Here is an 11,422-nt window from a genome sequence, read left to right as displayed (position 1 = left end):
AGCATCACACACATCAGGGGCTGCTGTAAGTTGGGGAGGAGGCCAGGCCCCCTCCCTTTCTCATGAGAATCTTTTATTTGCCCCAACTAAAGGGTGGGCACGGGGTGTTAAATAAGAACTGGAACAGGCAGGGTCACTGTACAGAGGGGCCCCGGAAGGGGCTGGTGGGTGGGGAGCGGCTCAGTGCACCTGGGGCTGGGGGTGCCCACGGCAGAGCCCTCCTGGCGGCTCAGGGGGTGGGCCCAGCTTCTCTGTTTCCTGTTCCACCGACTGGCTCCCATAGGCACTGTCCTCCTTCACCTCTGCTGGGGGAGTGGACACAGGAAAGGGCACAGGGAAGAGTCAGGCCTTAGGCCTCCCACCCTCCAAGCCCAGACCCACCTCTCAGTTATGGCCCCTTACCTGCGCTGGGCAACTTTTCCTGGGTCTCTGGACCCTTCAGCAGCCTCACCCCCTCCTCCAGGCCCATGTCAGACAGGGCATTCAGCAGGCCCGCCAAGTCGCCACCAGCCAGCTATGGAGACGGAAGAGGCATGAACCAGGAGTGTGGTTAGAGTGTGGGATCCCCAAGGAAGCACCAGAGATCTGAGACTGGGGCATGGAGCATGGGCCGGGGCCTGACTGACCTGGTAACTGCGCAGGAGGCTGCCACTGGGCGAGGCTGTCCTTCGATAAGTGTCCACCAGACTGCGCAGCCCCAGCCGTTCTGCCAGCTCTGCCCAGCTGCCCTGGGCTCCTGGCCCGTCAAGCAGATGCTCCAGGTTCTGTAGGACTGTATCTTCAAGGGGTATCTCTGGCCCTGAAGGGGACACACACATAAACATGTTAGTTACCCCCAGAGATGGCAAAGACAGACACCCAGATGTCACCTTTCTCTCAAGGCAACCTGATAGATAGGGCAGGTGGGGCCACTGGGGCAATGGACCGAGGACAGGGATGGAGAAACGGAGACCTCCTTCAGTGGTTCCGCAGGACGAGAGACCGCTGTGAGCAGGGGTCAGGGGTCTGGCAGTGGGTGGGGAGAGCTCCTCACCTGCAGGGCTGGGCGGGGTCAGTGGTGGCGCCATGGTGTCCTGAGCAGCGTTTAGCAGCAAGGTCTTCACCTGGGGAGACAGCCTCAGCCTTGACTACCTCCCATCACAGTCCTTGATCCCAGGTACCAGCGACTCAGGACCCCATCTACAAGCCCAGATGCCCCATCCCCTGGTACTGCTAGTCCCCGGCTGGCCTCACCTTGCTGCTGCGAGTGAGGTCAAGAGGGGTGTGGCCCCGGAAGCTGCCTCGGGTGTCCCTCTCAGGGCCCTCGGAATCCGAGTCACTACCAGAAGTGGGAGGCGAAGGCAGTGGGCACAGGGGCTCCTCGTTCTCTGCGTGGATGTCGGCACCTGGGGCAGGAGACAGTCACGGGGAGGTTCCCTCGGAGCCCACATTAAGGACTGCAAAGTGGGGGATAGGAGGCAGCCCCTTTCCTCCTGCACCCCTGTTCATAAGCCCCTGAGGGTGAGACTGACCTGCCTTCAGAAGGAGGCGGGTGAGGGTTGGGGATCCCAGTCCAGCTGCCAGGTGTAGGGGTGTGTTTCCCGCAAAGGTGCGGGCATTCACGTTGGCCCGGAGCTGTGGGGTGCGAGGGAGTGGTTGATCACAGCACTGACTGATCCGCTGGGCCTCCCCCCACACCTTCACTGTCCCCAGTCCCTCCACAGCCCTTGGCTCCACGTCTTCCACAGTCCTCAGTCCCACCTTGGTGACGAGATGGGTGACCAACCCCAGCTCCTCCATCTCTGTGGCTAGATGCAGGGCTGTCCGCCCCCCCTGCCGCTCTGCAGCCTCCACTTCAGCCCCACTCTCCACCAGCAGATCGAGGCACTCGGGGCTTCGGGCACGGACTGCCAGGTGGACTGGGTATAGCCCTAGTGACACAGGGCATTCAGCCTGCAGCTGTGCCCCTAATGTGAGCCCTTGACCAGCCGACCTCCACGCCTCATGTCCACTGTAGGCACTCCCCAGATACTCTCCCTGGTGCCCACCCTTGCCCGCTGGTTCAGATGAGGTGATGAACTCACCTTCGAAGTCGGGCACATGCAGCAGTTGGGATATGGCAGGAACTCCACTCCGCAGCAGGGCGCACAGCAGGTCAGGGGCGCTGGCACCTGCCCGGAGTGCCAGGTGCACTGCTGAGTCTCCATGCCGATCCAGCAGTGCTGGGTCTGCGCCCACCTGCAGCAGGAAGCTCACCACCTTCGTCTGCCCCGTGATAACTGCTAGGTGCAGGGGCGTCTGGGGGAGGCAGGCAGGGTGAGCCAGGCCTGCTCCTTGCCTCACCCACCTGACTTCCAACCCCTCCCCCTCACCAACAGAAGCCCCTCACCTGGTGCAAGTGATTGGTGATATTAACCACGCCGAGGTGCGGGGCGTGGCAGATGACGTGGGCTATCTGCTCAATGACGCTGGTCTGCCCGTGGATGATGGCCAAGTGCAGCGGCCTAGGGATTGGGGGGTGAGGCTCTGGCCTAGGAAGCTCAGCAACGCGTTATGCTTTACTCTCAAAACGCCACCACCTACATAATCTCCCTCGCTGGGGCCTCTCCAGCCTACGAAAGTAAATCCTTCCGCGCTCCTTTTGCGGTAAGTGCGTACTATTACTGTGCCCCTTAAACAACCGACAAAAGTGAAGTCTACAGGGATTTAAGTATCTTGAACAGAACTAGACCGTAGCGAGGCCGAACTTGAAACTGAGTCTGCCTAACTCCGGAACCCTGGCTCTAAAGGTCCCTTCCCTGCCCCACAGCCCACGACCTTCCCCTGCGCGCAGAGCCGTGGTCCCCGCCCGCTCTCCCGCCCACCTACGTGTCTCCGTTCTCATCCTGCGCCGTCAGCAGGTGGCGCTGTCCCGCCAGCAGCGAGCGCGCGTCCGCCGTGACGCCGTAGTCCAGCAAGGCTCGAGCGCTGCGCTGCGCCAGGCCGAACAGGCGTGCGTTGTACTCCCGGGCTGGGGGCGACAGGGGGCGTGGGTGTGGGCGGTCCCCACCCGCAGCGTCCCGACCGCTGGGATTCCCGAGGTCATACCTCGATGCAGCAGCTCCGGGGCTTGCTGCTCGCGCTGGGGCGTCCCGGGGGGCGCGCTCGGCTCTGCTGCTTCCTCCCCAGCATCCACACTAGGCGTCTCGGCGGCCATCTGCGCCCCGCCCCCGCCTCCCGGGTAGCAGCCCATTGGGGCCGCGCCCGACTGGTAGGGGCTGTAGGCCAAGGAGGAGGGGAAAAAGCCGAGGCTGCCACCTGTGGATACAGGCAGGACTGTGGGGAGAGGGCACCAGGAGGACTCTCCCAGATTTCTTCCCCACAACTTTTCTCCCCTTTATCCCATTCTCCTCCATTGCCCTTCCTGCCACCAGCACCACCTCACCTCCTCCTCCAGCTCCTCCATAACCCCCAGCAGAGCCCCCAGAGCCTCCACCCATGTGGGAGCCACCTCCAAAAGGCTGGGAAAAGGTGGGCAAGGCTTTCCTCCGCTTCCGCTGCACCTCCTCCTTGTCTAGGGGTAGAGGGAAATGAGATGTTAAAACCCCAACTCGCACCAGCCTCAAGAGCCCTGTCCCACCCTAGTAATGGCCTTTCCCCCAAAAGCCCTCAGGCTGGCTCCTAGGGCCACTTCTTTCTGGGACATTCCCTACTCCTGATTTTACTCATGGATCCCCTGATCTAGTTCTTGGGACCCTCCAGTCAAGCCCCCGCCTCCAGCCCCCCTGGAATCTTCAGCCCAGCTCCACCTTCTACCAGAGGATAATAGGTGAATTGTTTGGAGTCAGAGACATCCCCCCCACGCTTGCGTTTCAGTTGCAGGAACACGGTTACAGGACGCTCAATCTTCATCTTGTGATAGGGAGGTGTCCGGAACACAATGGCATACTAGGGGGAAGGAGGACATAGGTGTCCTTAGGGCCTTGACTTAACTTGAGCCCAGACCCAGCCCTGGCCCTAGGGTACCTGTTTGTGAACATCTGTGGGAGAGAAGTCCCCAAAGGCCTGCCATCCATTCTCATCATCCTCGTAGAACCGAACCTCAATGTCATCTACAGGGAAAATTGAATCTATAGGGCCATTTGTCCTGAATGGACAAGCTTGTGTTGCTCCCCAAGCTTGATACCCATCGCTAGCTCCCAGCCTGGGCTCCAGCCTCACCTTTCTGCACCTTGTCACAGAGCAGATAAACCTCATCTCCACCCCGCACAGAGCCAGCTGTCTTGTCCATTCGAGAAATCTTCAGGTTTGAGGCTCCAGGAGACTCTGTGGAGATGGTATATCAGTTACTTGATACAATAGCCATGGTCCCAACTAGGGAGCTAGGTGCTTTGTATTTTAACAACCCCAAGAGACACAGGAACTGCCAGCATCTTCATTTACTCAGAGAGGGGACGTGACTTGCTCAAGATCACTCAGCTCATACATGGTGGGACCAAGTTCAAACCCAGGCGTATCTGACTTCACAGTTCGAGGCTGCCCTCCACACTCCCTCTGGCTCCCAGGCCCAGCACCCCAGGTGGTCAGGATACTCACTGCTGTCATGTATGGGCTGGGAGATAACTGGCTTCAGAGGCAGAGAGAAGGAGCCATCACTTGCTCGAAGGAAGGCAGAAAAGCGCAGTCGCACAATGCTCAGATCCATCACCTTCTTCAGTTCCTTGGCCTCCTGCTCCAGCTCTCGACGCTCAGCCTCTGGGCAGTGGGCATACATGTGACCCCTGGACTCCTCCTCTGTTCCTTCCATGACCACCTCCCATGACTCCCTCCATATCCCCCATACCCGTAAGGCCCTGGGGCCTGGAGCGAAGACGCTGCCTCTGAAGTTTTTGTATCATAATCTCCATCATGTTCTTTTTGGTCACATGGAGGACACCCAGGTTGTTAAATCTGTGTGGGGGAAGGGAGAAGTCAGAGGCCTTGCGGGCAGTTCTTTCCTCCTGAGGCACCCTCCCCACTGCCAAGGCTCAGCTCGGCTCTACTTCCTCTAGGAAGCTTTTCTAGTTTTCACTTGGGGCCTGGGTTCTGGGGCCAACCAGAGTCTTTCCCCTTGGTCAGATGCTAAGCTCACAAAGGTGGGCTGGGACCTAGAACTGGCAAGCAATGAGGGGGCACACCAGTGGGGACCAGGGGTAGGGGGCACCGGGCACCTACTGGGCAGTCATGTCCTTGGGCCCCACAGACACTGCGCAGACCCCCAGCTCCGAGCACTGTTTGCCCACCAGACTGTGGGCGTGAGCACGAGGTGGGTCACTGTGTGTTACCAGGTCCACCTCAATCTTGGCAGGTCCCTCGTAGTTACAGATCTGTGAGGGGTGAGGGCTGTCAGTAATGCCCATGGACACACTGTCCACTAGCCGACACTCCAGCACCACCCTGGCTCACCTTGACAGTGGGATAAGTCTTCCGACCCTTCTCGCTAGAGGCACCTGGCAGTCCTCCATGGGAAGGGCCTTCACAGCCATATCGAAATCGGAAGCCTCGCTGAAGGTGCCAGGGCAAAGTGACATTGTGACCAGGAGAAACATCCCCCCTCACCAGCCATATCCCCAGCCAGCAGTGACCGTAATGACTGGACGTGTGTATCCTGAATCACCATCATGCCGCTGTGATCAGCAGCTGCTAACGATCCCAACCCAAAGTGGGTCTGTGATCAGTTACCCTCCCCGTGGCCACCCAGCTACAACTGTCCCACTTGCCCCCAAAGCTCAAGCCATCCCACACCATCCCTTCTACTTGCTCACCTGCTTAGGCTGTTCCACGATCACCAGGTAGGGACCATCAGCTGCAGACAGAGGAGCCTTGCTGAGCCAGGACCTCTGAGCCCATTCCCAAGACAGAGGGCACATACCACATGCTCCTCCCTCCTCCTACCTCCCCCTCCCTCCAAGACAAGGGCAGGTCAGGGGACTTATTAACCTGTCTCTGGGGCTGGCTCCTTGGGCTCCACAATGGACGGGTTGAATTTGAAATCATCATATTCAATGATGCCATCCAGACCCTGGTATGGAGACAGACTGGGATGGCAGCTGATTCTGAGCCACCCCCAGAACCCTCCACCTCTCAGCTCTTTAAACCATTAGCAATCACTCCCTCTCCTAGGCAGGCCCATAAAAATGCTCCTACTGAAAGCAGTTTGCAGAGACTGACTGACAGGCAGGGTGAAATAATCTGAGGACATTAAGGTTGTAAGGGAGTAGAAGGGACTAGGACAGGAGGGCAGACAAGCAGACAGGCACAGGTGGGTAGCCGGCAGGCTTTGGGGCCAGGCGGCGTGACTCACTGGGTCGTAGCAACTGTCCATGACTCTGGGCTAGGCCCGGCTCTGTCCGGTGGCTTCGGCCGGGTTCTGTTTCCCAGTTTCAGGCGCCCGCCTTAGGTGGGGAGGAGTGGCGGGGGTAGGGAGACAGATCAGGACGGGAGTTGCGGGGAGAGGGCGGCCCAAATTTAGGGGAGGGTCCGATCTCCTCCAGCTACCCGTCCGGGTGTGGCGGGCAGGATCCGGTGGAGGGCGAGATCCGGAGCTGGGCTGGGCCAGGCCGGGGAAGGGGCAGGAAAGTTAGAACAGCTTAGGAAAGTCCCGAAAATACCAGGGGGAGGCGGGGCCAGGGGGGCGGGCCTGGAAATGACGCCACCGACCACGCCCCCGGGCGGGAGGGGCGCGAGGTCGTCTCTTCGCTAGCCAGAGGGTGCCTGCAGCGTCTCTGCAAGCGGAGGGGCAATCAGACCCAGGGAAGGCCCCGCGGGGTTGGGGGGGCCCCCTCCTCTCTCCAGGGCAGGCACCAGGGACTGGAGGGTCTTTCAAGGCCGGAGGAAGCTCCTAGTCCGGGGCCCGGCCCCCCTACCCCCCTTTCCCCTCCCCCGTCCTGGAGCAACCTTGGGATTTTCTACCCTCAGGGAGGCCACGGCTGATTCACCCCGGGGGGTTTTGGGGGGACATTCCTGCTGTAGGAAGGCCTCGGCCCCGAAGGCCTGTAGGTGGGGGCTCTTCCGAGTAGAGGGCCCCGGGGTTCTGTCCCGAGAAGCAGTCTCTGAGGCCGAGGAGTAGTCTCTGAGGCCAAGGGGCCAGAGGGGGTGTTGGGATGGGCACCTCCATTCCCTCTTCCCGAAAATCTCAACAGTCGTTGATTCCCACACCGCACCTGCTTTGGGTGCCCACGCCCCGCCCCCCCGGTGCCCCGTCCCATGGCCGTATGTAACACATGTACATCACAGACGTCTAAGTATATTTCAGCCCATGTGCTTGCGCACTGTGTGTATGGCGTGAACATGCGTGTACAGGTGATAGTCCTTAAACTTATTAGTGTGGACACATGTCAGCATGTATCTGAGGGCACAGGTGAACCTGTCTTTGAGTTTCTGCGTGGAGGGTGCGTGTGTTTTGCGTATGCATGTGTGTGCGAGTTTGAGTGCATGGACGATCCTGTGCACCTGCGGGCATACGTGTAGATGGACGTACGGCCCATGTCTTTGTACAAGGATATCGATGTGTATCCGCGTGTCATGTTCGTATGCGCGCTCTCTGAATGCGCAGATGCCGCTCTTCAGCTCTAGGGCTCGGTCAGCTAAGGACCCTCCTCCCGCCCTTGCCGGTGTCCCACCACCCAGGGGTCTGAACCCGGCCACTCACCGCGGCGGTGGCTCCGGTTCAGGATTCTCTCCCGGCCGGACCCACCTCGGACGGGTCGCGACACCTCTCCCACCACCAGGACTGCAACCGGGAAAGCCCCTTTTCCGCCCCCGGGAGGGGGGAATTCCCGTGACGTTTCCGTGCGTCACTCGCCATGCCCTTTTTCATTGGCTGAAAGTTTAACTCCTGGACTTACACAACCAATCGGGAGTGACTCAGGGGCGCCCCTTGGAGGAGAAATATTTGTGCAGCTCTGGAAGCCAGAGCGAGAATGACACTCAGATAGGCATCAGCTCTGACCTGGGGACCAACCCGCTGTGGGATCCGCTGACCGAACACCATTCCCCAGCCAAGGGACCTGGCTCCGGTCTCCTCACACCCAGGCCTGTCCAAGCCGGCTGGCAGCCCCTGCTGCTACTCGGTTTTATGCTGCGCCTTGCTCGGCCACCACTGAAGTCGGGGAACCCCAGGGGGAAGCTGATATGCCTCAGCCCTCTGGTCCCGCCCGGAGCGGGGCCCGGCTGCCGGGAAGACTTAGAGGAAGAGGAAGGAAGTTGATCTTGCAGTAGGTTCTACAGTGCCATCTGGTGGCCTTTCTGGAGCCTCAAGGAGACTCCATAATCCTCAGTCTGCCCCGGAAGAAAGTGTCTGGACCTGAAACTTGTTCTGTGAATGACAGGTTAACAGCTGGCCAGATTTCAGACCTGAGCTCAGGAGGTCTTCCGAGGATAAGGGAAAGGAGGTATTGATCTGGGAGACTCAGGCCTTGCTCATCGATCAAGGAAGTTTGGAGTTGAAAAGTCATCCAAAATTATTAGTTCAAATGCCTTTGATGTAAGAAATTACCTTTTTATATAGTTTCCAATGTCCGCTTACTTTAAAGATATATATATATATTTGGCTGCACTGGGTCTTAGTTGAGATCTTTGTTGAGATCTTCTGTCTTCATTGTGTCTAGTTCCCTGACCGGGGATGGAATCTGGGTCCCCTGCATTGGGAGTGCAAAGTCTTAGCCACTGGACCACAGGGAAGTCCCTGCTTAGACACTTCTAGCAGCAGCAATGTCAGTACAGATTTTCACAAAGTACTGACCTCTGGGGCTGGACATTTCTGGTTGGTAGAATTTCTTTTTAGGAGGTGCCATGAGTAATCTCCATTTTTGGAGGCGTCCTCCCTTAGGCTCACCATGGTAGAACACAGGCTGTTGTTTCAAATCTTGCCTGCAACTTGCCCCTGACCTTAATAATGGAATTACAGGCCTGCAGTAGCTCTGCATAAAGGGAGACTATTGTGACCCTTGATTTGGGTAATTTCCTGCCACTTCCCCCTCTTCATCTTGACTGCAAATTGAATGTGCCAGATACTATGTGAAGATGTATGTGTGCTCAGTTGCATAGTTGTCTCCGACTCTTTGCAACCCCATGGACTGTAGCCTGCCAGGACTGTACCTCTGTCCATGAAATTTTCCAGGCAAGAATACTGGAGTGGATCGCCATTTCCTTCTCCAGAGGATCTTCTCAGCCCTCCTACATTGGCAGATGGATTCTTTACCACTGAGCCACCAGGGAAGCCCACACTGATAAAGTTAAGACTCAGAGAGGTGAGGTAACACAACCAAATACACGGCTTGAAAGGGACAGAGTGAGAATCAAACCCAGTCTCTTAACTCTAGCACAAAGCTCTTCACCCTAAATTTGTATAAAGCAAAGCAGGTCTTCCCCTCCCATTGTGAGACTTTAGACTTGGGTGGGAGTGGGAGAAATGGTCATATTCTAGACAGATTTGAAAGTCAGGGGCAATAAAACTTGCTGAGGAATTGGGTGTGGGATGTTGGGAAGGGGTGTTGATATAAGAACCTGGAGGAGATGAGGGGTAATTGTATATTAAGTCAGTGTAATGGATGGTATTTGAAGTTTTGACATTGGTCACCATTACCCCACGACTGAATGTAGAGAAAAGGAGTTGACAAGCATTACACCCTGGGACATTCTAATATTGAGAAGCTGTGGAGATGAGGAGGAACCAAAAGAGGAAATTGAAAAGACATGGTCAGTGAGACAGAGGAGAACTGAGAAAAACTTGTGTCTCAGCCGGTGAAGAGCATGTCATGGAGGGGGTGGTGAACTATTTAGCTGAATTAAAGCTCCTTCTCAGCTGAAGCCCAGGGTTCTTGTTTTCCCACAATCAGTTTCCCAGTGAGCCCTGAACACAGGTGAATACCCAAGGGCTTGAAAAACCACATACTTTATTGTTCCTAGTATTTTTGGGGGGCGGGGTGATGGGGAAGTATGCACCCATTATTACTAACTCTGTAATTCGTCCTCCCTGACATAATTTTTTTTTTTTTTTTTTTGGCTGCTACATGGGGCTTGTGGATCTTAGTTCCCCCAGCAGAGATGGAACCCATGCCCCCTGCAGTGGAAGTGTGGAGTCCTAACCACTGGATCTCCAGGGAGGTTCTGATATCATTCTTATGTGCTCAGAAAATTCACATTTATTCTTGGTTATGTTTGTTTTTTCCTGTTTTTATTAATTATAGTTTTTTTAAAAATATTATTTGTCTATGCTGGGTCTTAGTTGTGGCATGCAGGATCTTTAGTTATGGCATGCAAATTCCTAATTGCAGCATATGGGATCTAGTTCCCTGACCAGGGATCAAACTGGGGTCCCTTGCATTGGGAGCACAGAGTCTCAGCCACTGGACTACCAGGGAAGTCCCCTTTTATTGATGTATAGTTGATTTACAATGTTGTGTTAGTTTCAAGTATACAGCAAAGTGATTCACACACACACACACACACACACACACACACAGAAAAGTAAACAGCAACCCACTCCAGTATCCTTGCCTGGGAAATCCCATGGACAGAGAAGCCTGGTGGGCTGCAGTCCCTGGGGACTTTGTGAAAGAATCGGATATGACTGAGTGACTGAATAACAACATACACACACATACATATATATTTTTTCAGATTACTTTCCATTATAGTTTATAACAATATATTGAATATAATTGATCTATTTTATATGTAGTAGTGTGTATCTGTTATTGGCTTCCCAGGTGGCTCAGTGGTAAAGAGTCTGCCTGCCAATGCAGGAGATGCAAGAGATCCCAATTCGATCCCTGTACTGGGAAAATCCCCTGGAAGAAGACATGGCAACCCACTCCAATATTCTTGCCTGAAAAATCCCATGGACAGAGGAGCCTGGTGGGCTATACAGTCCATAGGGTCGCAAAAAGTTGGACACAACTGAGCACGCATGCACACACATAGTGTGTATTAATCCAAACTCATTTATCCCTGCCCCCCTTTCCCAGTTTTCTAGTGAAGTCTTAGCTCACCATGTAATTATTACTTCAGGTACTCGACCTTTTATTTCCACACAAGAAACTACAGAAAAATGTACCTCATTTTCGAGTTTCCACACCACCATCACTACTTTTGAGCTGGGGAAGTGTCATAGGAAAGACCATGCGGTTTAGAGTGAAACTGACCTGGGTTTGAATCTCAGCTCCCTAACTTCCCAGGAATACAGCCTCTCTGAACCCACTGCTTCATCTAGGAGAGGAGTTAATATTTCTACAAGGTTGGGTAAGCAGTGCACTTACTATTGACATACACTGGTGTTCCAACAATGTCACTTCTCCTTGTTAGGGTCTCAGACCTCTGGGCTTGGTGATGGACAGGGAGGCCTGGCGTGCTGTGATTCATGGGGTTGCGGAGAGTCGGACACGACTGAGCGACTGAACTGAACTGAACTGAATCCTAGAGT

General features: G+C 55.7%; 1 protein-coding gene across 4 annotated transcripts; it reads right to left on the bottom strand.

The window, feature by feature from the left end:
* Positions 1–24: 24 nt before the first annotated feature.
* Positions 25–7,798, bottom strand: NFKB2 (nuclear factor kappa B subunit 2). 4 transcript variants are annotated; one of them, XM_055424770.2, is made up of 23 exons: positions 7,649–7,798; positions 6,302–6,392; positions 5,938–6,019; positions 5,763–5,803; positions 5,404–5,502; positions 5,173–5,324; positions 4,802–4,908; positions 4,555–4,713; positions 4,180–4,284; positions 3,985–4,070; positions 3,768–3,906; positions 3,404–3,532; positions 3,067–3,276; positions 2,848–2,989; positions 2,369–2,483; positions 2,064–2,277; positions 1,741–1,910; positions 1,512–1,614; positions 1,234–1,385; positions 1,034–1,103; positions 627–799; positions 403–514; positions 25–305 (listed from the first exon to the last, which is right to left on the bottom strand). In XM_055424770.2, the coding sequence occupies exons 2-23, from the start codon at positions 6,320–6,322 to the stop codon at positions 181–183; spliced, it is 2,706 nt and encodes a 901-aa protein (XP_055280745.2). In that variant the 5' UTR covers positions 6,323–6,392; positions 7,649–7,798; the 3' UTR covers positions 25–180. The 4 variants fall into 4 exon arrangements, with proteins under 4 accessions (XP_055280745.2, XP_055280744.2, XP_055280743.2 ...); XM_055424769.2 differs by having other exon boundaries at positions 6,302–6,547; positions 7,649–7,665; XM_055424768.2 differs by lacking the exon at positions 7,649–7,798 and having other exon boundaries at positions 6,302–6,595.
* Positions 7,799–11,422: the final 3,624 nt, after the last annotated feature.

The sequence above is a fragment of the Moschus berezovskii genome, chromosome 12, assembly GCF_049115385.1.
Source record: "Moschus berezovskii isolate FMDL1 chromosome 12, NW_MosBer_1.0, whole genome shotgun sequence".
NCBI classification, from domain to species: Eukaryota; Metazoa; Chordata; class Mammalia; order Artiodactyla; family Moschidae; genus Moschus; species Moschus berezovskii.
This window is presented reverse-complemented; position numbering and strand designations above follow the sequence as displayed.